The 26,206-nt window shown below is 49.7% G+C and overlaps 1 protein-coding gene across 1 annotated transcript in view; it reads left to right on the plus strand.

Annotated features, from left to right (window-relative positions):
- trpc2b (transient receptor potential cation channel subfamily C member 2b) overlaps positions 1–26,206 on the plus strand; it is a 47,663-nt gene that overhangs the window by 2,647 nt on the left and 18,810 nt on the right. The window contains exons 2-10 of the mRNA XM_038818988.1: positions 8,447–8,455; positions 11,083–11,283; positions 12,700–12,864; positions 16,198–16,372; positions 17,194–17,394; positions 18,689–18,851; positions 21,119–21,211; positions 23,633–23,825; positions 25,400–25,527. Coding sequence (XP_038674916.1) covers positions 8,447–8,455; positions 11,083–11,283; positions 12,700–12,864; positions 16,198–16,372; positions 17,194–17,394; positions 18,689–18,851; positions 21,119–21,211; positions 23,633–23,825; positions 25,400–25,527 — 1,328 coding nt within the window. The remainder of the gene's footprint in view (positions 1–8,446; positions 8,456–11,082; positions 11,284–12,699; positions 12,865–16,197; positions 16,373–17,193; positions 17,395–18,688; positions 18,852–21,118; positions 21,212–23,632; positions 23,826–25,399; positions 25,528–26,206) is intronic.

Consider the following 26,206-nt stretch of genomic DNA (forward strand, 5'->3'; position numbering starts at 1 on the left):
GGGAGTGCTGCACTGTCAGAGAGTCAGTACTGAGGGAGTGCTGCACTGTCAGAGGGTCAGTACTGAGGGAGTGCCGCACTGTCAGAGAGTCAGTTCTGAGGGAGTGCTGCATTGTCAGAGGGTCAGTACTGAGGGAGTGCCGCACTGTCAGAGGGTCAGTACTGAGGGAGTGCTGCACTGTCAGAGTGTCAGTACTGAGGGAGTGCTGCATTGTCAGATGGTCAGTACTGAGGGAGTGCCGCACTGTCAGAGGGTCAGTACTGAGGGAGTGCTGCACTGTCATAGGGTCAGTACTGAGGGAGTTCCGCACTGTCAGAGAGTCAGTACTGAGGGAGTGCTGCACTGTCATAGGGTCAGTATTGAGGGAGTGCTGCACTGTCATAGGGTCAGTACTGAGGGAGTGCCGCACTGTCAGAGAGTCAGTACTGAGGGAGTGCTGCACTGTCATAGGGTCAGTATTGAGGGAGTGCTGCACTGTCAGAGGGTCAGTACTGATTGAGTGCTGCACTGTCAGAGGGTCAGTACTGAGGGAGTGCTGCGCTGTCAGAGAGTCAGTACTGATGGAGTGCCGCACCGTCAGAGGGTCAGTATTGAGGGAGTGCTGCATTGTCAGAGGGTCAGTACTGAGGGAGTGCCGCACTGTCAGAGGGTCAGTACTGAGGGAGTGCTGCACTGTCAGAGGGTCAGTACTGAGGGAGTGCCGCACTGTCAGAAGGTCAGTACTGAGGGAGTGCCGCACTGTCAGAGGGTCAGTACTGAGGGAGTGCCGCACTGTCAGAGGGTCAGTACTGAGGGAGTGCTGCACTGTCAGCGGGTCAGTACTGAGGGAGTGCTGCACTGTCAGAGGATCAGTATTGTGGATTGAGGAAGATGATACAGAACTGGCTTGATCATAGAAGGCAGAGAGTAGCAATGGAAGGGTGCGTTTCTGATTGGAGGGCTGTGACTAGTGGTGTTCCGCAGGGATCAGTGCTGGGATCTTTGCTGTTCGTAGTATATATAAATGATTTGGAGGAAAATGTAACTGCTCTGATTGGTAAGTTTGCAGACGACACAAAGATTGGTAGAATTGCAGATAGCGATGAGGACTGTCAGAGGATACAGCAGGATTTAGATCAGTTGGAGACTTGGGCGGCGAGTTGGCAGATGGAGTTTCATCCGCACAAATGTGAGGTGATGCATTTTGGAAGGTCCAGTACAGATGGGAAATATACAGTAAATGGCAGAACACTTTTGACAGGCAGAGGAATCTGGGTGTCCAGGTTGTTATGGGCCATGTTTTAGACAACCCCAAAGTGTATCATGGAATTCACCTGATCCTCACCTTTTACTAGATTGTGTTATGTGGAGCTCACGGCCCACGCTACAGGTTTGGTACAGCAGAGTTTTACAATACTTTTAATTAAAACAATGTTAATTTATGAAGCCAGTTAACACTTTATAAATCCACAGTAAACATCTTAACAACTATCAGCACCAATATATCCCCAAAGAATACAATACTCGATAGATAACCCTTAATAAATTCCCAAACAACATCCGGAAAACAAAATACCCTTTTTAACACAAAGATCAGGTTTAAATTCACTATTGGGAGTAGTAAGCACTTTGAAATCACCCAATTGATTTGGAGACAGTCTTTACATTGCAGAGAGAGATCCTTATGCAGCTCCTTGCTTTGCCTGCAGCTATCCCGCTCTCAAAACAAAACTAACCACACCCTGCAGCAAACAGCCTAAAACAAAGGTAAATCAGACAGACAGCACAGGCTCCACACACTCTCTGACATCACTGCAGCTCTCTAATAAACACCCATTTCTTTGAGGTACACCCACTGCAGCTATTTTATAAACCCCCTTTTCTTAAAAGGTACTCTCACATGACACCTCCCCCCAAGAAAAAATAAATAAACATCAACTTCAAAATGGTTTCATTTTCTCCTTTTCACTTTCCTTTAAGAAATAGGCGCGATTCTCCGCTGCCCACGACGGGTCGGAGAATAGCGGGAGGGCCTTCCCGACATTTTTCCCGCCCTCCCGCTATTCTCCCCCCCCCCCCCCCCACGGCTGCCCCATGACATGAATCGCTGCTCGCCGTTTTTTACGGCGAACAGCGATTCTCCCCTGGCCGATGGGCCGAGTTCCCAGGCCTTTACGGCCGTTTTCACGAACGCAAACACACCTGCTCTCACCGTTCGTGAAAACGGCTGCAAAGTGCCGTCCCGGACAACCATGGCACCGATTGGCACGGCCGCACCACGGCCATGCCAAGGGTGGCATGGGCCTGCGATCAGTGGGCAGCGATCACGGGCAGCGGGTCCGATACCCGCGCACTATTTGTTCCTCCACCGCCCCGCAGGATCAGTCCGCGGGGCGGCTGAGGGGCATGACGGCCCACGCATGCGCGGGTCTGATGCATATGCGTGATGACGTCATCCGCGCATGCGCGGCTGACGTCATCGTGTGCGTCAGCCGCCGTGACGCTTGGCGCGCAGGCTTAGCGACGGTCGCTAAGGGCCGCGCTGCTAGTCCCGCCCGGGGGGAGAATCAGGTCCCAGGAGGGGGAGCGGAGGCTGCCGTGAAACACGGCCAGTTTCACGGTAGCCTTTACGACTCTCCGCATTTGCGGAGAATCGCGCCCGACAATGAATATACGTTTTTTTTAAACAAAACACGCAAACATTTAATAATAACACAGTCCATTTTTTGTTCTTCTTCCTCCAACTGGAATTCTTCTCGATTGACAGTCTCTTTGAACAAGAAGGTCTTTGCACGATCCGTCCATTTCTCTACGCCTCGGCATTTCTCTTTAAAGTCAGATACTTTAGTTGAATCTGATCACAGACTCCCTTGTAATTCTCCAACACAGGAGCCTTGGTAATCACAGCTTCCAGGCAGTCAAATGCCTGTTGAAACTCTGCTGTCCACTGAAATGTTCGACATTTGTTCAGCAAATCCATCACTGGAGCAACCACACTACAAAGATTTGGCACAAATGATCGATCAAATCCACTCATGCCAAGAAACCACGTTATTTCCCTTTGTGTCGAGGGTATTGGAAACTCCTCAATAACTTTTGTTTTCACATCCCGTGGGACCATTCGACCCTGTCCGATTGTATGGCCAAGGAAAATGACTTGGGCTTTTCCAAATTCACTTTTGGCCAGGTTTACCACCAAACCCGCCTCCTGAAGTCGATCGAATAATGCCATCAGATGTTTTAAATGTTCTTTCCATGTCTGGCTGAAAATTACCAGATGGTCGATGTATATCGCACAATTGGGTAATCCTGAAACGACTTTGTTAGTTAACTGTTGAAATTTTGCTGGGGCATTTTCATGCCAAATGGCATAACTTTGAATTTGTATATACCATCTGGAGTCGCAAAAGCTGAAATCTCCTTCGCCCTTTCAGATAAAGGTATCTGCCAGTAACCTTTAAGTAAATCCAGTTTGGAAATAAAAGCTGATTGTCCCACTTTCTCAATGCAATCCTCCAAACGTGGGATAGGATAAGAGTCTATTCTTTTAACTGCATTAACTTTTCTATAGTCCACATACAACCGTTGGGTACCGTCTGGTTTTGGTACCATCACTATGGGTGAGCTCCATTGGCTGCAACACACTTCAATTATGCCATTTATAAGCATACTCTCAGTCTGTTTGTTAACCTGTGCCAATTTTAACGGGTTAAGTCCATATGGATGTTGTTTGATTGGAACAGCATTTCCCACATCTGCATCATGTATAGCCATTTTAGTGCTTCCCAATTTATCTCCACAAACTTGCCCATGTGATATCAATAACGCTTTCAGATCAGTTCGTTTTTCCTCTGGAAGGTAACTCAACAATGTATCCCAATTATTAAGAACATCCTCATTTTCCAATTTAATTTGAGGTATGTCAAATTTACAGTCATCTGGATTTGGTTCATCACTTTGAGTTAGAATCATTAAAACCTCCTTTTCCTCTCCTTCCCTTTCAAAGTACCTTTTAGGCATATTCACATGACACACTCGGTGAGTCTTCCTTCTATCTGGTGTTTTTACCACATAATTCACCTCACTTAATTTCCTTTCAATCTGATAAGGTCCACAAAACGTTATTTTTAAAGGTTCACCTCCCACTGGTAACAACACTAAAACTTTATCCCCACTGGCAAAACTACGAACGTTTGCTTTCTTGTCCGCTACCTGTTTCATCACATGTTGTGCACCTTTTTAAATGCTGTCTAGCCAATTCACCTGCTCTATTTAATCGTTCCCTAAAATTTGACACGTAATCCAATAGTGTAAGTTCCAACTGCTCACTCACCAATTTTTCCTTAATCAATTTAAGTGGTCCTCTTACCTCATGACCAAAAATTAGTTCAAAAGGACTGAATTTGGTTGATTCATTAGGTGCATCCCTAATTGCAAACAATACGAATGGAATTCCTTTATCCAATCCTCTGGATAATCTTGACAATACACCCTCAACATTGTCTTTAATGTCTGATGCCACCTTTCTAACGCTCCCTGCAATTCTGGATGGTACGGAGTTGATTTAAATTGTTTTATTCCTGAGCTATCCATAACTTCTTTGAATAACTTTAAGGTAAAATTCGATCCTTGATCGGATTGTATTTCTGTGGATAGTCCATATCGAGTAAAGAATTTAAGTAATTCTTCCACAATCTTTTTAACTGTAATATTACGTACTGGAACGGCCTCTGGAAATCCAGTGGACACATCCATTATAGTCAAAAGATATTGATTCCCACTTTTCATTTTAGGAAGCGGTTCTACGCAATCAATCAGGACCCTTGTAAAAGGTTCCTCTAATGCTGAAATGGGTATTAATGGCGCTAGTTTTATCACTGCTTGAGGGTTTTGACATGTGTGACATGATTCACAAAATTTGACTACATCTTTATGCAGTCCAGGCCAATAAAAATGTTTTTGGATTTTAGCTTGAGTTTTCCTTATTCCCAAATGACCTCCCACTGGTACCTCATGTGCAACTCGCAACACCTCCTTTCTATACCCTACCGGCAATACTACTTGATGAACTTCTGCCCACTTTTCATCCGCCTGCATATGTAAAGGTCTCCATTTTCTCATCAAGACATCACTTTTACGGTAATAACACTCTGGTATACACTCAGATTCCTCTTCCGTGTACACTTTCTGATACATCCATTTTATTTCTACATCTTTCTGTTGTAACTCTGCCAATTTTCCTGAACTAAAACTATCCGCCTCATCCTCCACCTGTTCTTGTTCTTTTCCAACCATCTGATCAAAAATTGTTTCTGATAATTGCACTTCAGCTTGATCTTCACTCTCTGATTTCTCCTCTTGTCTTAACCTGTGACTTTGCGACCTTGTTACTACACAATCCGGGAAAATCCCAGGATATTTGTCCTTCAACACTTCAGTTGTCTGATTTTCCACTGGCTTATCAACCACAGTAGGCATCACTCCCACCTGTGATCCAGCTATATAAAGATAAACGGTATTCCTGGACTATTACTCCGACTACCACTTCACCAATGTTCACTCGACTTTCCAACCTTACCTTATAGAACATAGAACATAGAGAAATACAGCACAGAACGGGCCCTTCGGCCCACGATGTTATGCCGAACTTTTGTCCTAGGTTAATCATAGATCATAGAATTTTGGACACTAAGGGCAATTTATCATGGCCAATCCACCCAACCTGCACATCTTTGGACTGTGGGATGAAACCGGAGCACCCGGAGGAAACCCACGCACACACGGGGAGGATGTGCAGACTCCACACAGACAGTGACCCAAGCCGAAATCGAACCTGGGACCCTGGAGCTGTGAAGCAATTGTGCTATCCACAATGCTACCGTGCTGCCCTTAAGAACAAATTAATCTACACTCCATTATTCTACCCTAATTCATGTACCTATCCAATAGCCGCTTGAAGGTCCCTAATGTTTCCGACTCAACTACTTCCACAGGCAGTGCATTCCATGCCCCCACTACTCTCTGGGTAAAGAACCTACCTCTGACATCCCCCTTATATCTTCCACCATTCACCTTAAATTTATGTCCCCTTGTAATGGTTTGTTCCACCCGGGGAAAAAGTCTCTGACTGTCTACTCTATCTATTCTCCTGATCATCTTATAAACCTCTATCAAGTCGCCCCTCATCCTTCTCCATTCTAATGAGAAAAGGCCTAGCACCCTCAACCTTTCCTCGTAAGACCTACTCTCCATTCCAGGCAACATCCTGGTAAATCTGCTTTGCACCTTTTCCAAAGCTTCCACATCCTTCCTAAAATGAGGTGACCAGAACTACACACAGTACACCAAATGTGGCCTGACCAAGGTTTTGTACAACTGCATCATCACCTCACGGCTCTTAAATTCAATCCCTCTGCTAATGAACGCTAGCACACCATAGGCCTTCTTCACAGCTCTATCCACTTGAGTGGCAACTTTCAAAGATCTATGAACATAGACCCCAAGATCTCTCTGCTCCTCTACATTGCCAAGAACCCTACCGTTAACCCTGTATTCCGCATTCATATTTGTCCTTCCAAAATGGACAACCTCACACTTGTCAGGGTTAAACTCCATCTGCCACTTCTCAGCCCAGCTCTGCATCCTATCTATGTCTCTTTGCAGCCGACAACAGCCCTCCTCACTATCCACAACTCCACCAATCTTCATATCATCTGCAAATTTACTGACCCACCCTTCAACTCCCTCATCCAAGTCATTAATGAAAATCAAAAACAGCAGAGGACCCAGAACTGATCCCTGCGGTGCGCCACTGGTAACTGGGCTCCAGGCTGAATATTTGCCATCCACCACCACTCTCTGACTTCTATCGGTTAGCCAGTTCGTTATCCAACTGGCCAAATTTCCCACTATCCCATGCCTCCTTACTTTCTGCATAAGCCTACCATAGGGAACATTATCAAATGCCTTACTAAAATCCATGTACACAACATCCACTGCTTTACCTTCATCCACATGCTTGGTCACCTCCTCAAAGATTTCAATAAGACTTGTAAGGCAAGACCTACCCCTCACAAATCCGTGCTGACTATCCGTAATCAAGCAGTGACTTTCCAGATGCTCAGAAATCCTATCCCTCAGTACCCTTTCCATTACTTTGCCTACCACCGAAGTAAGACTAACTGGCCTGTAATTCCCAGGGTTATCCCTATTCCCTTTTTTGAACAGGGGCACGACATTCGCCACTCTCCAATCCTCTGGTATCACCCCTGTTGACAGCGAGGACGAAAAGATCATTGCCAACGGCTCTGCAATTTCATTTCTTGCTTCCCATAGAATCCTTGGATATATCCCGTCAGGCCCGGGGGACTTGTCTATCCTCAAGTTTTTCAAAACGCCCAACACATCTTCCTTCCTAACAAGTATCTCCTCGAGCTTATCAGTCTGTTTCACACTGTCCTCTCCAACAATATGGCCCTTCCATTATATAATGGAACACTACTCCTCTCACCCTGAATTCCACATATCACCACCTTTTCTGGCAATATTCTTCCCAAACTTCATAACTCCTCATCTCTTACCATCGAAGATTGACTAGCTCCCGTATCTCTTAAAATTGTGACTTCTTTACCTGCTCCTTCTGATACACATGAGTTAACTTTACCCACACAAGTAAATTCTTTAAAGAGATGTGGCACCTTCTTATCAATCACCTATTGATCTGGCTGTACAATCTTTTGCACCTCCTTCGCTTCACTTGGGCTTTCCTTTACCACTCTAACAAACCCCACTGTCTTATCCTGTTTTACCACATCAGCCTTCCCAGTGCTTCCCACCGTAGGCAGCAATGCTAACCACTATGCCACCGTGCTGCCAATCACAGTGAACCCATTTTATAGAATTGAGAATTAAAACTGGGTTTATAATGAGAGGACCCTGTCTCATTTTAAGAATGTATCCAATTTGGGCAGCACGGTGGCCTAGTGGTTAGCGCTGCTGCCTCACGGCGCTGAGGTCCCAGGTTCGATCCTGGCTCTGGGTCACTGTCCGTGTGGAGTTTGCACATTCTCCCCGTGTCTGCGTGGGTTTCGCCCCCACAACCCAAAGATGTGCAGGGTAGGTGGATTGGCCACGCTAAATTGCCCCTTAATTGGAAAAAATAATTGGGTAATCTAAGAATGTATCCAATTCTACCCAAACACCTATTGATCAGTTATTAATGGTCTGCTAATTCTTTGGGATATAGAGTAAAGCGCACTTGATTGGTTGGATACCCTGAGCATCAATAAGGAACACTGTTTCCACAACCAATGGGCTTGTTAGGGGGCTGGAGTGCTTCATTACCTCCGAGAATGATATTTTGGTTGAATTAGTTACATTCCTTTCACATTTTTGTTTTATTTACAGGGGCTTTCGCCCCTGGCATTTTTGATTTTGGTTTAATGTATTGATTTTTTTTGTTCAACAGAAAAAAAAGGTATGAAGAGAGGATTGATGGGACACTGGGTTATTTAGGGATAACATTATAAGAAACATTACTGCTGTGACCATGGGGCCATGGGGGCTGGAGTGGATTATCAGCCTCCGAGAGCAGGTGTATGGAGTTAGATCACAGATCAGCCATGATCTCATTGAGTGGTGGGACAGCTTTGAGGGGCTGAATGGCCTACTCCCCCAACACGTTTCTGAGTTTCTTCTGAGATTTCAGCCCTAAAACCCTATCTGAGCTGGATTGGAAACTGTTTCGTTTCCCCTGACATTGGGACATGGGAACAAAAAGAGGCCATTCAGCCCCTCGGGCCTGTTCCACCATTCAATGGAATCATGGCTGATCTGAAACCTAACTCCAAATACCCATCGTTGACCCACAACAACAATTTACCTTTGCATAGCGCCTTTACCAAATTGAAATGTCCCAAGGCACCTCACAAGAACATCATGAACCAAAATTTCACACCTAGACTCACAAGACGATATTAGATCAGGTGACCAAAATCTTGGCCAAAGAGGTGGGTTTTAAGGAGGAGAAAGGCGCAGAGGGTGTGGGGAGGGAATGCTAGGCAGCTGAAGGCATGGCTGGTTTAGCACACTGGGCTAAACCGCTAGCTTTGAAAGCAGACCAAGGCAGGCCAGCAGCACGGTTCGATTCCCGTAACAGCCACCCCGAACAGGCGCCGGAATGTGGCGACTAGGGGCCTTTCACAGTAACTTCATTTGAAGCCTACTCGTGACAATAAGCGATTTTCATTTTATTTTCATCTCAATAGTGGAGCCAATTAAACTCAAGGATGCTCAAAAAAACAGAATTAGAGGAACTCAGAGACCTTGTAGGGTTGTAGAGCTGGAGGATGTAGTGATCTCTGTGTGTGTGTGTTAATACATGACCAGTTAACGTGCAGTCAGTACAGACAGATGATCACTAGATGGCAACACTAACAAGGACTATATAAGGAGTTTCCCGCTCTTTCTACAGGTTAGCGTGTGTGCAGTACAGCTAGAGAGAAGACGTGAGCAGATCAGAGTGTAGTGTATTATCATAATTTTTCATTTAATATAATCTCAGTTAGTTATCTTACTCGTCATAGTGTTAAAGTGAAAGAACTCACAATTATATTACTTTATTACTCAATAAATAATTTGTCATGGACTGGAAGACGTTGACTGTTTATCATCAAATCCAATGCAACTCAGCAAGACGAATGAGTAATATTAATATGACAAATCTGTAATATAACAGAGGAGATGCCAGTGGTGGGCAGGGGTGGAAGCCGGGGGGGGGGGGGGGGGGGGATTTATAAACAAGGATGAGAATGTTAAGATGCTGTTTGATCAGGAAAGCTAGGGTAGGTCAGCACAGGGTGATGGATGATGGGGACTTGGTGCAAGTGAAGACATGGGCAGTAGAGTTTTGTATCACCTTTTCTTTTATTCGTTCATGGGATGTGGGCCTTGCTGGCTGGGCCAGTATTTATTGCCCATCCATGAGGGCAGTTAAGAGTCAGACACATTGCTGTGGGTGTGGGGTCACATGTAGGCCAGACCGGGTAAGGACGGCAGATTCCCTTCCCTAAAGGGCATTAGGGAACCAGATGGGTTTTTACAACAATCGGCAATGGTTTCACAGTTAATATTAGACTTTTAATTCCAGATTTTCTTTATTCTATTGAATTCGAATTCCACCGACTGCCCTGGGGTGATTCGTACCCAAGTCCCGCGAGGTCTGCATTACTAGTTCAGTAACAATACCATTACGCCTCTCTCCTCATGGCCCAGGTACCATTCTGGTAAATCTGTGTTGTGCTGCCGTCAGAGGTGTTGGGCGGAATTCTCCGCTCCCCACGTGGCGTGGGAGAATCGTGGGAGGGCCTCCCGACATATTTTACGCCGCCCCTGGCGCCCCCAGCGATTCCCCCCCCCCCCCCCCCCCCCCCCCCGACTCGGAAAAATCGGCGCTCGCCGTTTTTCACGACGAACGGCGATTCTCCGAGCCCGATGGGCCGAGCGGCCGGCCCTTCACGCCCGTTTCACCACGGCAGCAACCACACCTGGTCGCTGCATTGGTGAAACGGGCACCAGATGCCCGTTTGGGGCATCTAGGGGCCCGATTGGGACGGGGGCACCGCGACTGTGCTCCGGAGGGGACAGGCCCGCGATCGGTGCCCACCGATCGCTGGGCCAGCGTCCAAAACAGACGCACTCTTTCCCCTCCGCCGCCCGGCAAGATCAAGCCGCCACGTCTTGCCGGGCGGCTGAGGAGAAAGACGGCACCGCGCATGCGTGGGTTCGTGCCGTCTGTGCGCTGATGTCATCCGCGCATGCGCGGGTTGGAACCGGCGACCCGCGCATGCGCGGATGACATCAGAAAAGCGCCGTTTCCGCGTCATTTCCGGCGTGACGAGGTCACGGCTGGGAACGACGGGGGCCCGCTCCTAGCCCCCCGGGTGGGGGTGAATTAGGTGCGGGGAGCGGGCTCCGAGGCCGTCGTGAACCTCGGCCGATTTCACGACGGCCATCCCGATTTTTAACGGGAGCGGAGAATACCGCCCGTTTACCTCCGCCTGGACAGACACAATCTGACGCTGAGTTGATGTCCTTCTCTTCCAGCCTGAGTACCTGAATCTGGAGGAACTCTGTGAGGACCTGGCCGTGGAATTGCTCGGAATGTGCCGGAATCAGAGCGAAGTGAACGCTGTGCTGAACGACTGCGGTGATGAGAATGTGGAAGATGTGGACAACCAGACCTTTGAAGAAGGGATTCCCAACCTGGGCAGGCTTCGCCTTGCTGTCAACTACAATCAGAAGAGGGTGAGTCTCGTTGGGATGCCTTCTCTGGAGGGGGGGGTGCTCCAGGGTCCCATGTTCGATTCCCAGCTTGGGTCACTAGCTGTGCGGAGTCTGCACGTTCTCCCCGTGTCTGCGTGGGTTTCCTCCGGGTGCTCCGGTTTCCTCCCACAAGTCCCGAAAGACGTGCTGTTAGGTGAATTGGTCATTCTGAATTCTCCCTCCGTGTACCTGAACAGGCGCCGGAATGTGGCGACGAGGGGATTTTCACAATAACTCTATTGCAGTGTTAATGTAAGCCTACTCGTGACAATAATAAAGATGATTAAAAAATAAGAAGCTTAATTGTTTCAATTACATCGCCACTCCTTTTGAAATGAAATGAATTGAAAATCGCTTATTGTCACGAGTAGGCTTTGAATGAAGTTACTGTGAAAAGCCCCTAGTCGCCACATTCCGGCGCCTGTTCGGGGAGGCTGGCACGGGGATTTTTCAGCCATTCAGCTTACTGAATGATGGAGCAGGCTGGAGGGACCATGTTCCTTCCTGTGATTTAATTCCACCATTACCTCCCAGCCAAGGCTGGGCCTTTTTTTAAATGTGGGGATTTTCTGCCTTTAACGAATGTATAATTGTTGCAAATTATGTCTTAATTCTTTAAATGCTAGCCATTGTTTATCTGCCAGCATATCAGAGCTTGTCCCCCCCCCCCCCCCCCCCCCCCCCCCCCCCCCCCCGCCCCAGTGTGATGTTGTGGGGACCACCTACATGTCCTTTATGGATGAATGTTACAGAAATATGGCAGGAAAAGTCAGCAGTGTTGATGGAGAGCCACACGTCTCCCGCTTCCCGCGACCTGGCATGAGTTGACACCTCGTTAAAAAGATCAGAAAATTGCGGCCAATATCTTCAGCGTTAATTAGTTTTATCGAATTGTCCCTGATGTCACCTCAGTCTCGACGGCTCCATTCTCTTTCCTACTCTCACTCTCTCTCTTCCTCACTCACTGTCATTATTTTTAACCCCAATCACTGATCGGCTCCGGGACCCTAATGTCACTCTGGCCCCTTTAGAATCGACCCTTTCCCAAACCGAGGCCCACTCCCACCACCGGAGGGTGGCAGAGGGAGAGAGGGATTCCTGGGACAGGAGGGTGGCAGAGGGAGAGAGGGATTCCTGGGACAGGAGGGTGGCAGAGGGAGAGAGGGATTCCTGGGACAGGAGGGTGGCAGAGGGAGAGAGGGATTCCTGGGACAGGAGGGTGGCAGAGGGAGAGAGGGATTCCTGGGACAGGAGGGTGGCAGAGGGAGAGAGGGATTCCTGGGACAGGAGGGTGGCAGAGGGAGAGAGGGATTCCTGGGACAGGATTGCCGAGGGCTCAATAACATTCTGACTTTGCCGTCGGCCTTTTCACATCTTTGTTCTCTTTGTTCCCCCCAGTTTGTGGCTCACCCCATCAGCCAGCAGGTACTCACCTCGATCTGGTGCGGCAAGCTGACCTGGTGGCGAGGCAGCAAAACCATCTCAATCATCGGTGTCTCCTTGGGGATGTTCTTCACCATGCCCCTGATCTGTATCTGCTACTGGATTGCTCCCAAATCCAAGGTATGATTGGGGGAGGAAGAGGGGGGGGGGGGGGTGTTGATGGGGGGGGGGTGTTCCTGAGGGAGGGGGTATTGTTGGGGAGGGGGTTTGTTGGGGACGGGAGGGGGCTTGTTGGGGAGGGGGTTTGTTGGGGAGGGGGTTTGTTGGAGAGAGGAGGGGGGATGTTGGGGAGAGGAGGGGGTTGTTGGGGAGAGGAGGGGGTTGTTGGGGAGGGGGGTTGTTGAGGAGGGAAGGGGGTAGTTGGGGAAGAGGGTTGTTGGGTGCGGGGAGGGGATTGTTGGGGAGGGGGGTTGTTGGGGGTGGGGAGGGGGGTTGTTGGGGGTGGGGAGGGGATTGTTGCGGAGGGGGGTTGTTGGGGTGGGGGTTGTTGGGGGTGGGGAGGGAATTGTTGGGGAGGGGGGTTGCTGGGGGTGGGGACGGGGGTTGTTGGAGAGAGGGGGGTTGTTGGGGAGGGGAGGGGGTTGTTGGGGAGGAGGGTTGTTGGGGAGAGGAGGGGGTTGTTGGGGAGGGGGTTGTTGGGGAGGGGGTGTTGGGGAGGGGTTGTTGGGGAGGGGGTTGTTGGGGAGGGGGTTGTTCGGGAGGGGGCTGTTGGGGGAGGGTGGTTGTTGGGAGAGGAGTTGTTGGGGAGGGGATGTTGAGGAGGGGAGGGGGTAGTTGGGGAGGAGGGTTGTTGGGGAGGGGGGTGTTGGGGGAGATTGGGGGTGGGGTGGGGAGGGTTTGTATTGGGGAAGAGGGGACGGAACCAGTGATGAGCTGCGTTTCTATACCAACTTCCTGTCCTCCGCTTTCTCAGCAATAACGGACGTTGAAGTGTGATTGCTGTTGAATTGTGGGGAAGGTGAAGAGTAGTTGTTACCATCAGATCCCACAAACAGCAACGTGACTGTGGCAAGATAATCTGTGATGTGACATTGGCTGGCGTCACGGTGGCACTGGGATTAGCACGGCTGCTTCACAGCTCCAGGGTCCCGGGTTCAATTCCGGCCTCAGGTAATAATAATAATAATAATCGCTTATTGTCACAAGTAGGCTTCAATGAAGTTACTGTGAAAAGCCCCTAGACGCCACATTCCGGCGCCTGTTCGGGGAGGCCGGTACGGGAATTGAACCCGCATTGCTGGCCTTGTTCTGCATTACAAGCCAGTTGTTTAGCCCACTGTGCTAAACCATCCCCTGTCTGTGGAGTCTGCACTTTCTCCCCGTGTCTGCGTGGGTTTCCTCCGGGTGCTCCGGTTTCCTCCCACAGTCCAAAGATGTGCAGGTTAGGTGAATTGGCCTTGCTAAATTGCCCCTTAGTGTCCAAAGGTTAGGTGGGATTACTGGGTTACAGGATACGATGGAGGTGTGAGCTTAAGTAGGGTGCTCTTTCCAAGAGCCAATACAGACTCGATGGGCCGAATGGCCTCCTTCTGCACTGTAAATTCTATGATTGTTCTATGATTAGTTGAGGCGCAGTTGGGAAAATTTGCTGCTCTTCTTCCAGTACTGACCGGGCAAATATAATCCACTTGAGAGGCCAGGTTCCTGTCCACCTCCTTCCCAAAATCAATGATTGAATCAGCTTCCTCCACCTTTACAGGTCGAGTCTTTCTGATCTCAACAATCCTGAGTGAAAATATATCTCCTCCCTTGAGATCTTCACCCAATGATGTGAAATCTCTGCCCTCTCCACCCACTCGCCACATGGTGAGTTTCTCCTCTTTCTACCCAATCAAAACTTATTGTTTTGCAAGCTTCTGCTGGGTCACCTCTGAACCTTCGCCATTCAAGAAGATTCAGAAAGAATGTTCCCGATGGTGGGGAGTCCAGAACTAGGGGTCATAGTTTGAGGATAAGGGGTAAACCTTTTAGGACTGAGGTAAGGAGAAATGTCTTCACCCAGTGAGTGGTGAATCTGTGGAATTCACTGCCACAGAAAGTAGTTGAGGCCAAAACATTGTGTAATTTCAAGAAGGAATTAGATACAGCTCTTGGGGCTAAAGGGATCGAGGGATATGGGGGGGAAGGTGGGATCAGAGTATTGAACATGATGATCAGCCATGATCAGAATGAATGACAGAGCAGGCTCAAAGGGCTGAATGGCCTCCTCCAGCTGCTATTTTCTCTGCTTCTATGTTCCAGAGAGAATAGGCCCAACTGTAACAACCTGTCTTCAATACTGAGGTCCCTCATTCTTGTTGTTAAAAATAAATTCTTTGATGGGATGTGGGCATTGCTGGCTTCAACCGATTGGTTTGCTCCGCCCTTTAGGAGGCAGTTAAGAGTCAACCACATCGCTGTGGGTCTGGAGTCACGTGTAGGCCAGACTGGGTAAGGACGGCAGGTTTCCTTCCCTAAAGGACATTAGTGACCCAGATATCAACGATCCTGGTCACCATTACTGAGACTAGGGCCGCGATTCTCCGCAGCCACGATGGGTGGGAGAATAGCGGGAGACCTGCTCCCGCACCTCCCGCTATTCTCCCCCCCCCCCCCCCCCCCCAAAATGGGGTGTCCGGTTTTCCGACCCGCCGCTCGGAGAAACGCGGGCCGCCGTTTCTCCGACCCGGATGGGCCGAGCGGCCTGCCGTTCCCGACCTGTTCACGATGGCGGCAACCACACCTGGTCACTGCCGCCGTGAACATGGCACGCCAGGTAAGTGTGGGGTCTATGGGTGGGCGGATCGGGTATCGAGCACCACGCCCGTGCTCGGGAGGGGACTGGCCCGCGATCGGTGCCCACCGATCATCGGGCCGGTGTCTCAAGGGGACGCACTCTTTCCCCTCCGCCGCCCCGCAAGATCAAGCTGCCACGTCTTGCGGAGCGGCTGAGGGGGAAAGACGGCCACCGCGCATGCGCGGGTTTGAGCTGTCCAACCCGCGCATGCACGGCTGACGTGATTAGGCTCCGCCGCGGCGTCATTCTTGGCGCGCTGGGCCTTGAAGCCAGGGACAAGGCCCGGCCGCCGAGTTTCCCGGTACAGCCCGCCTATCGCCCCGGGTAGGGGAGAATAGGGGGCCGGGAGAGTGAACCTCTCCAGGTTTCACAACGGCGTCGGGCCTTGCGGAGAATTCCGCCCGAGATTTTCCACTCCAGATTTTATTCATTAGATTGCACCAGCAGCCCAGGTGGGATTGGAACCCATGTCCTTCGAGCATTAGCCTGGGTTCCCTGGATTGGTCGGTTACATACAAGTCTCCCCCAGTTACATACAAGTCTGGGCAAAGTGAAGATAGGAATAGGCCAAGAACTCTTTAGTGGTCAGTGCTGTGAGGTTCGAAACCTCTCTTTAGCCCCACTCTGCTTTGCTTTCTTGGTTTTCCAACGTCTTTGTTTTGCTGGTTATGTTGCAGCTGGGACAGTTCGTTCGGACTCCAGTCATTAAATTCCTCCTTCACTCCTCTTCCTACATCTGGTTCCTGGTCTTGCTCCTGGTGGAATCAATAGTCGCCCAACAATTCCGGGAACTGACCTCCTCCAGGCATGAACCGATCTACCTCAACTCTATACACATGATTTGGGTCGTGGGTGAGTTCCAGCGTGAAGGGATTGTGGCCAGTGACGGTGACCAGCCGGTTTCTCAGAGGTGGCAATGGGTGTGGTGGGTGAATGGCACGAGAGGTTCAGTGTTTCTCACGAGGAAAGTGAAAAACAGACCCTGTATATTGTGAAGAAGTCAGACTGGATTCGAAACCGGACAATTCAGTGCTATTTAAAATGTAATTAGTGATGCCGGACAGGAAACACATCAGCCAGTTTGTGCACAGCAATGTGATAATAACCAGAGAATCCGTTTCTGAGTAAGGATCACAGTATCTCACCATGCGCAAAAGGAGGCCATTCAGCCTATCGCTCCTGTGCCAGCTCTTTGAAGGGGTACTCTCCCCTGCTTTCTCCCCACAGCCCTGCGATCTGGACCCCTTCAAGTAATTGTTCAATTCTCTTTAGAAAGTTATTATTTAATCTGCTTCCACCAGCCTGTCAATGGGATGCATTCCGCATCACAACACCTCGCTGTGTTCACCTTTGCCCCCATGTCACCTCTGGGTCTTTTACCGATTCTGTACAATCTGTGTTCAACCCTCCTCACTTACTCCTTCAAAGCCCTACCTTATTTATTAAACTTATTAATTGATTGGTTGACATGATTTATTAAATCTCCCTTTCACCTTCTCCTCTCTCAGGAGAACAATCCCATCTTCTCCAATTTCTCAGCCGCTTTCGGGAGAGGGTTGGGCAGTGCAGGGAAGGCAGGAAGGAATGTGTACAGGCGGGAGGGGTTTGGGGGGGGGGGGGGTCTGTATACCGACAGCTACAATATTCTAACCATCTTGTGCTCTCTCCGAAAGGCTTTTTCTGGTACGAATGCAAAGAGGTGTGGATCGAGGGTTTGCGCAGTTACCTACTGGACTGGTGGAATTTCCTGGATATTGTCATTCTGAGTATGTACCTGGCTTCCTTCGCACTACGTATAGTGGTTTATCTGAGTGGAAAACTCTACTGTGCGCAGGACAATGACTCGTACTACTGCCACTACTTCACAGACATTGGTGAGTGTAAAACATTAAACAGCGTCATCAATGTAAACCATTGGGAGATATGGGCAGGAGGGTAGCATGGTGGTTAGCATAAATGCTTCACAGCTCCAGGGTCCCAGGTTCGATTCCCGGCTGGGTCACTGTCTGTGTGGAGTCTGCACGTCCTCCCCCTGTCTGCGTGGGTTTCCTCCGGGTGCTCCGGTTTCCTCCCACAGTCCAAAGATGTGCGGGTTAGGTGGATTGGTCATGCTAAATTGCCCGTAGTGTCCTAATAAAAAGTAAGGTTAAGGGGGGGTTGTTGGGTTACGGGTATAGGGTGGATGCGTGGGTTTGAGTCGGGTGATCATGGCTCGGCACAACATTGAGGGCCGAAGGGCCTGTTCTGTGCTGTACTGTTCTATGTTCTATATTAAGGGCAGCAGGGCGGCACAGTGGTTAGCACTGTGGCTTCACAGCTCCAGGGTCCCAGGTTCGATTCCGGCTTGGGTCACTGTCTGTGCGGAGTCTGCACGTTCTCCCCGTGTCTGCGTGGGTTTCCTCCGGGTGCTCCGGTTTCCTCCCACAGTCCAAAGATGTGCAGGTTAGGTGGATTGGCCGCGCTAAATTACCCGTTAGTATTCAAACGGTTCGGTGGGATTACTGGGTTACGGGGATAGAGTGGAGTTGTGGGCTTAAGTAGGGTGCTCTTTCCAAGAGCCGGTGCAGACTCGATGGGCCGAATGGCCCCCTTCTGCACTGTGAATTCTACGATTATCCCCATCGATTCCCTGAATCCTCAGTCACTGCAGTCCATGGAGTGTAGGTATACCCACACTGCTGTTAGGGAGACGGGGGTGTAGTGGTTATGTCTCCAGGCTGGTAATCGCCAAGCCCCAGACTAATACTCTGAGTACAAAGGTTCAAACCCCACCAGGCCAGTTGGTGAACTTTCACTTTATTAAATCTGGAATTGAACTAGAAAAATAGCACAGTAAGAAGTCTTACAACACCAGGTTAAAGTCCAACAGGTTTGATTCAAACACGAGCTTTCGGAGCGCAGCTCCTTCCTCAGGTGAATGGCGAGGTAACCTCGCCATTCACCTGAGGAAGGAGCTGCGCTCCGAAAGCTCGTGTTTGAATCAAACCTGTTGGACTTTAACCTGGTGTTGTAAGACTTCTTACTGTGCTCACCCCAGTCCAACGCCAGCATCGCCACATCAGAAAAATAGCAGCAGGAGGAGGCCATTCAGCCCTTCAAGCCTTCTCTGCCATTCATTCTGATCAGTGTTGTTTACAGCTAATGGAATGGGCCTTGTTCCGTTTACAGATCGGCACAAGTGGAACCAAGAGGACCCGCAGATGGTAGCAGAGGTCTTATTTGCAATCACCAGTATGCTGAGTTTAGCCCGCCTGACATCCATCTTACCAGCACACGAGACCCTGGGAACTCTACAGATCTCCATCGGGAGAATGATCGATGACATGATGAGGTTTGGAGCCAAATTCCCCATAATATTCTGGGATTCCGAATTGTTCCTGTGTCAGGAGCAGCAACTATTAATCTTGTGCAGGGGGAGAGATTATTCTTCGGAATTTATAAAAGAGTCCCTCACTTCAAAATCTTTTCATCTACCATGTCCTCTCGGGCGTGTTACTGTCCTGTAACTTCGTGAAAAGGCGGGTAGCTGGAATTGAGAAAAAGCATCCTCGTATTCCTTAACCTCACCCACCTTCTCCCCATATCCCTCAATCCCCACCTACCCACCTTCTCCCCATATCCCTCAATCTCACCTTCCCACCTTCTCCCCGTATCCCTCAATCCCACCTACCCACCTTCTCCCCGTATCCCTCAATCCCCCACCTACCCACCTTCTCCCCATATCCCTCAATCTCACCTACCCACCTTCTCCCCATATCCCTCAATCCCACCTACCCACCTTCTCCCCATATCCCTCAATCTCACCTACCCACCTTCTCCCATATCCCTCATTCCCCACCTACTCACCTTCTCCCCGTATCCCTCAATCCCCCACCTACCCACCTTCTCCCCATATCCCTCAATCTCACCTACACACCTTCACCCTGTATCTCTCAATCCCACCTGCCCACCTTCTCCCCATATCCCTCAATCCCACCTACCCACCTTCTCCCCATATCCCTCAATCCAACCTGCCCACCTTCTCCCCATGTTCCTCAATCCCATCTACCCACCTTCTCCCCGTATCCCTCAATCCCATCTACCCCCCTTCTCCCCATGTTCCTCAATCCCACCTACCCACCTTCACCCCGTATCCCTCAATCCACCTACCCACCTTCTCCCATGTTCCTCAATCCCACCTACCCATCTTCACCCCGTATCCCTCATCCCCACCTACCCACCTTCTCCCCATACCCTCAATCTCCCACCTACCCACCTTCTCCCCGTATCCCTCAATCCCACCTACCCACCTTCTCCCCGTATCCCTCAATCCCATCTACCCACCTTCTCCCCATATCCCTCAATCCCACCTGCCCACCTTCTCCCCATATCCCTCATTCCCCACCTACCCACCTTCTCCCCGTATCCCTCAATCCCACCTACCCACCTTCTCCCCGTATCCCTCAATCCCATCTACCCACCTTCTCCCCATATCCCTCAATCCCACCTGCCCACCTTCTCCCCATATCCCTCAATCCCACCTACCCACCTTCTCCCCGTATCCCTCAATCCCACCTACCCACCTTCTCTCCGTATCCCTCAATCCCACCTACCCACCTTCTCCCCATATCTCAATCCCACCTACCCACCTTTTCCCCGTATCCCTCAATCCCCACCTACCCACCTTCTCCCCATATCCCTCAATCCCACCTACCCACCTTCTCCCCGTATCCCTCAATCCCATCTACCCACCTTCTCCCCCTATCCCTCAATCCCATCTACCCACCTTCCCCTCATATCCCTCAATCCCACCTGCCCACCTTCTCCCCGTATCCCTCAATCCCACCTACCCACCTTCTCCCCATATCCCTCAATTCCACCTACCTACCTTCACCCCTTATCCCTCAATCCCACCTGCCCACCTTCTCCCCATATCCCTCAATCCCACCTACCCACCTTCTCCCCATATCCCTCAATCCCACCTACCCACCTTCTCCCCAAATCCCTCAATCCCACCTACCCACCTTCTCCCCATATCCCTCAATCCCACCTACCCACCTTCTCCCCATATCCCTGAATCCCCACCTACCCACCTTCTCCCATATCCCTCAATCCCACCTACCCACCTTCTCCCCGTATCCCTCAATCCGACCTACCCACCTTCTCCACATATCCCTCAATCCCACCTACCCACCTTCTCCCCATATCCCTCAATCCCACCTGCCCACCTTCTCCCCATATCCCTCAATCCCACCTACCCACCTTCTCTCCATTTCACTCAACCCCACCTACCCACTTTCTCTCCATATCCCTCAATCCCACCTACCCACCTTCTCCCCAAATCCCTCAATCCCACCTACCCACCTTCTCTCCATTTCACTCAATCCCACCTACCCACCTTCTCTCCATTTCACTCAATCCCACCTACCCACCTTCTCCCCGTATCCCTCAATCCGACCTACCCACTTTCTCTCCATACCTCTTATTCCCACCTATCAACCTTGTCATTACCATCAGTGTGGATACCGGTTTCCTATTTGCTGGATGTGTTGCTACATTTCGGACTACATCTCCTCTTTGTGAAGGATATGAAAATATTTCTTCTTGTCCCTGCTCCAGGTTCATGTTTTTGCTGATGATCATCCTGACTGCCTTCCTCTGTGGAATCAACAACATCTACGTCCATTACGTAGATCTGGAACGCCTTGGAAAGTAGGGGAACTCCAAGAACTTTCTAGAACCCACTGCGTTGCTCATTTGGCCCCATTTGCAGCTACTTTGTAATTTCTCAATGCGGATCCAGGTTGTGTGAACACCTCGCGCTCCTCAGTAATGAACAATGGGTGATCCCATCGCCCCTGGGGCAGAGGAACAGAGGGATACAGGGTCACAGATGCAGAAATCATTAAAAATAGTAACACAGGTTTATAGGCCATTTTTCAAACAGCAAACCAAGGCGAGGGGCTTGATTCAAATTGCAATGGCATGGAAAAACAGAAAGGTTATGTGAAACATCTAGCAAACCTTGGCTAGATCCCCCTTCCTTGAACGACTAGGCATAGTTCTGGTCTCCATATTCTGAAAGGGATGGAGGGGCATTCTCCTGAAAAGAGAACAGTAAGAAGTCTTACAACACCAGGATAAAGTCCAACATGTTTGTGGCAAACACTAGCTTTCGGAGCACTGCTCCTTCCTCGGGTGGCAAGGAGCCGTGCTCCGAAAGCTAGTGTTTGAAACAAACCTGTTGGACTTCAACCTGGTGCTGTAAGATGTCTTACCCTGCTCACCTCAGTCCAACGCCGGTATCTCCACATCATGAAAAGAGAAGGCAGAGCTGATAGAGGTTTTTGAAATGGTGAAAGGATTTTTAGTAGGGTAGACATGGAAAAGATGATTTCACTTGTCAGGGATGGAGAGGGGGGCAAAACTTGTGGGAGTCAATATATGACAGTCACTAATGAATCCAATTAGGAATTCAGGAGCAATGTTTTTACCCAGAGAGTGGAGCTTACTCCCACAGGGAGTGGTTGAGGTGAAGAGTGTTTAGGGGGTTGAAGCTGGAGTGAGAGAGGATGAGAAGGATTTGTCAATAGGGTGAGATGAGGAGGGGTTTGGAGGAAGATCGTGCAGAGCAGAAACACCAGTACGGATCTGAGGGGCTGAATGGCCTTTTGGGTGTTCTGCTTGTAATTCTCTGCATTATGTTATAGGTGTGTGTGAGACGCCAAATCGAGATCCACCCCCAAAAATGGCGTAAATGCGTCGCTCGCACCGTTTATGTACCATTAGCGGGACTGGCCCTCCATTCTCCGGGCCTTCCGCGGTTCACCGACTCCGATGGGCCAAGTTCCCGATGGCGCGGTTCACTTGTGGTCTCAGTAGTCAGGAACCTGGCCTGGCGGCAGCGGACTGCGACCAGTGCCCCGTTGCTGGCAGGGGGAGGGGGGCTTCCCCGAGGCCTGGGTGTAGTGGGGGTGGCCAGGGGAGTAAGTATTTGGCAGGCGGGGTCCGCGGGAACAATCTCTCAGCCTCCATCCTGCCTAACCTCCTCAGAATCTGGAATCAGGAAGCTGAGATGAAGCAAATGGGCAAAACGGAGACAGATGGACTTCAATGTGGGGACGTAACTCCACTTTAGAGCCGAGTAAGATAAACCCAAGTATTCTCCCAATGGCGGGAAGCTGGGAACTGTGAAGAGGCTGAAAGATCAGAGGATCAGAAATGATTAAAAACTGGATAACTGGAGAAGGAATAGCTTTAAAAAAAGGCGAGTGGAATAAGAACATAAGAACTAGGAGCAGGAGTAGGCCATCTGGCCCCTCGAGCCTGCTCCGCCATTCAATGAGATCATGGCTGATCTTTTGTGGACTCAGCTCCACTTTCTGGCCCGAACACCATAACCCTTAATCCCTTTATTCTTCAAAAAACTATCTATCTTTACCTTAAAAACATTTAATGAAGGAGTGGAAATGGTAAGTTTATATAAAGTTGTGGTCAGACCCCCTCCACAATAATTGGGCTCCGTTTTGGGGTCCACATGTCAAGAAGGAGATGTTGGTCCCGCAGGGGAGTTAGCTCAGATTGAGCACAATGATCCCGGGGATGAAAGGGTTAAATTATGCAGGTTTCACAGACATGCTTCAGTTTATCAGATTAAGGGATGATCTAATTTTAAAAAATAAATTTTAGAGTACCCAATTCATTTTTTTCCAATTAAGGGGCAATTTAGCGTGGCCAATCCACCTACCCTGCACATCTTAGGGTTGTGGGGGTGAAACCCACGCAGACACGGGGAGAATGTGCAAACTCCACACAGACAGTGACCCAGAGCCAGGATCGAATCTGGGCTAACCCACTGTGCCACCATACTGCCCCATGGGATGATCTAATTGAGGTATTCAAGATGATTAAGGGATTTGGTAGGGTTGATAGGGAAAAACTTGGTGGTGGAGATTCAGATAAAAGGGGGCAGAAGGTTAATTAGTGGGACGGTTCAGGACTTCCTCAGGGAAAGGAGAGTTGCCCCTGCACGTTCTGATATGCTGTAATCTGACTGTTACTCAGTTGATTCAGATGTAGATCTGCGGCATTTCCTCTCTTACCGGTTTAACGGAAACTTCTTTCCTGCTCCAGTTTTAACGGAACTCTACAATTCCTCTTCTGGACCATGTTTGGGATGGAGGAGCCCACCTCGGTGGATCTTTCAAACTTTGTGGTGGCTGAATTTGTGGGACGTGTTCTGTATGGAATTTTCACCATCGTCATGGTCATAGTGCTACTAAACATGTTGGTAGCTATGATCACAAACTCGTTTCAGAAGATAGAGGTGAGTTTCAGCAACTACGTGGGGCTGGGAGCTTTACTCTGTATCTCACCCCGTGCTGTACCTGTCCTGGGAGTGTTTGATGGGGACAGTGTAGAGGGAGCTATACTCTGTATCTAACCCCGTGCTGTACCTGTCCTGGGAGTGTTTGATGGGGACAGTGTAGAGGGGGCTTTACTCTGTATCTAACCCCGTGCTGTACCTGTCCTGGGAGTGTTTGATGGGGACAGTGTAGAGGGAGCTTTACTCTGTATCTAACCCCGTGCTGTACCTGTCCTGGGAGTGTTTGCTGGGGACAGTGTAGAGGGAGCTTTACTCTGTATCTAACCCCATGCTGTACCTGTCCTGGGAGTGTTTGATGGGGACAGTGTAGAGGGAGCTTTACTCTGTATCTAACCCTGTGCTGTACCTGTCCTGGGAGTGTTTGCTGGGGACAGTGTAGAGAGAGCTTTACTCTGTATCTAACCCTGTGCTGTACCTGTCCTGGGAGTGTTTGATGGGGATAGTGTAGAGTGAGCTTACTCTGTATCTAACCCCGTGCTGTACCTGTCCTGGGAGTGTTTGATGGGGACAGTGTAGAGGGAGCTTTACTCTGTATCTAACCCCGTGCTGTACCTGCCCTGGGAGTGTTTGATGGGGACAGTGTAGAGGGAGCTTTACTCTGTATCTAACCCCGTGCTGTACCTGTCCTGGGAGTGTTTGATGGGGACAGTGTAGAGGGAGCTTTACTCTGTATCTAACCCCGTGCTGTACCTGTCCTGGGAGTGTTTGATGGGGACAGTGTAGAGGGAGCTTTACTCTGTATCTAACCCCGTGCTGTACCTGCCCTGGGAGTGTTTGATGGGGACAGTGTAGAGGGAGCTTTACGCTGTATCTAACCCCGTGCTGTACCTGTCCTGGGAGTGTTTGATGGAGACAGTGTAGAGGGAGCTTTACTCTGTATCTAACCCCGTGCTGTACCTGTCCTGGGAGTGTTTGATGGGGTCAGTGTAGAGGGAGCTTTACTCTGTATCTAACCCCGTGCTGTACCTGTCCTGGGAGTGTTTGATGGGGACAGTGTAGAGGGAGCTTTACTCTGTATCTAACCCCGTGCTGTACCTGTCCTGAGAGTGTTTGATGGGGACAGTGTAGAGGGAGCTTTACTCTGTATCTAACCCCGTGCTGTACCTGTCCTGGGAGTGTTTGATGGGGACAGTGTAGAGGGAGCTTTACTCTGTATCTAACCCCGTGCTGTACCTGTCCTAGGAGTGTTTGATGGGGACAGTGTAGAGGGAGGTTTACTCTGTATCTAACCCCGTGCTGTACCTGCCCTGGGAGTGTTTGATGGGGACAGTGTAGAGGGAGCTTTACTCTGTAGCTAACCCCATGCTGTACCTGTCCTGAGAGTGTTTGATGGGGACAGTGTAGAGGGAACTTTACGCTTCATCTAACCCCGTGCTGAACGTGTAGAGAATCTGGTACAAGGGATTGGGATGTTGTCTAATTGTCGTTTCCTGTTTGGAGCCTCTTGCTCAGTGTAATCTGTTCACTGTGCCCAGAAGCAGTTTTACTCACCTTGACTGTTCTCTTGGTTTTAGGATGATGCGGACGTTGAGTGGAAGTTTGCCAGATCTAAGCTTTACCTTTGTTATTTCCGGGAAGGGCTCACACTTCCTGTTCCCTTCAACATCATGATCACACCCAAATGCTTCTTTTATATGATCAGGTATGTACCTCCTATTTACACCAGTGTACAGCAACCTACTGACCCCCCAAAACCTGCCCACCATCCACAAGGCACAAGCCAGGAGTGGGATGGAATACTCTCCACTTGCCTGGATGGGTGCAGCTCCAACAACACTTAAGAAGCTCAATACCATCCAGCACAAAGCAGCCCTGATTGGTTAACATCCCTTCCACAAACATTCACTCCCTCCACCACCGACGCACAGTGGCAGCCGTGTGTACCATCTACAAGGTGCACTGCAGAAACTCACCAAGGCTCCTTAGACAGCACCTTCCAAAGGCATAACATAAGAACATAAGAACATAAGAACTAGGAGCAGGAGTAGGCCATCTGGCCCCTCGAGCCTGCTCCGCCATTCAATTAGATCATGGCTGATCTCTTGTGGACTCAGCTCCAATTTCCCGCCCGAATGCTCCTTATTCATGTATAAGGAGCAAGAGGGTAACTAGAGTAAGGATTGGCCCACTCAAGGACAAAGGAGGAAAGTTATGCGTGTAGTCAGAGAAAATGGGTGAGATTCTTAACGGGTACTTTGCATCGGTATTCACCGAGGACAGGGACATGGCGGATGTTGAGGTTAGGGATAGATGTTTGGTTACTCTAGGTTAAGTCAGCATAAGGAGGGAGGATGTGTTGGGTATTCTAAAAGGCATTAAGG

Source organism: Scyliorhinus canicula, chromosome 14 (genome assembly GCF_902713615.1).
Source record: "Scyliorhinus canicula chromosome 14, sScyCan1.1, whole genome shotgun sequence".
NCBI classification, from domain to species: Eukaryota; Metazoa; Chordata; class Chondrichthyes; order Carcharhiniformes; family Scyliorhinidae; genus Scyliorhinus; species Scyliorhinus canicula.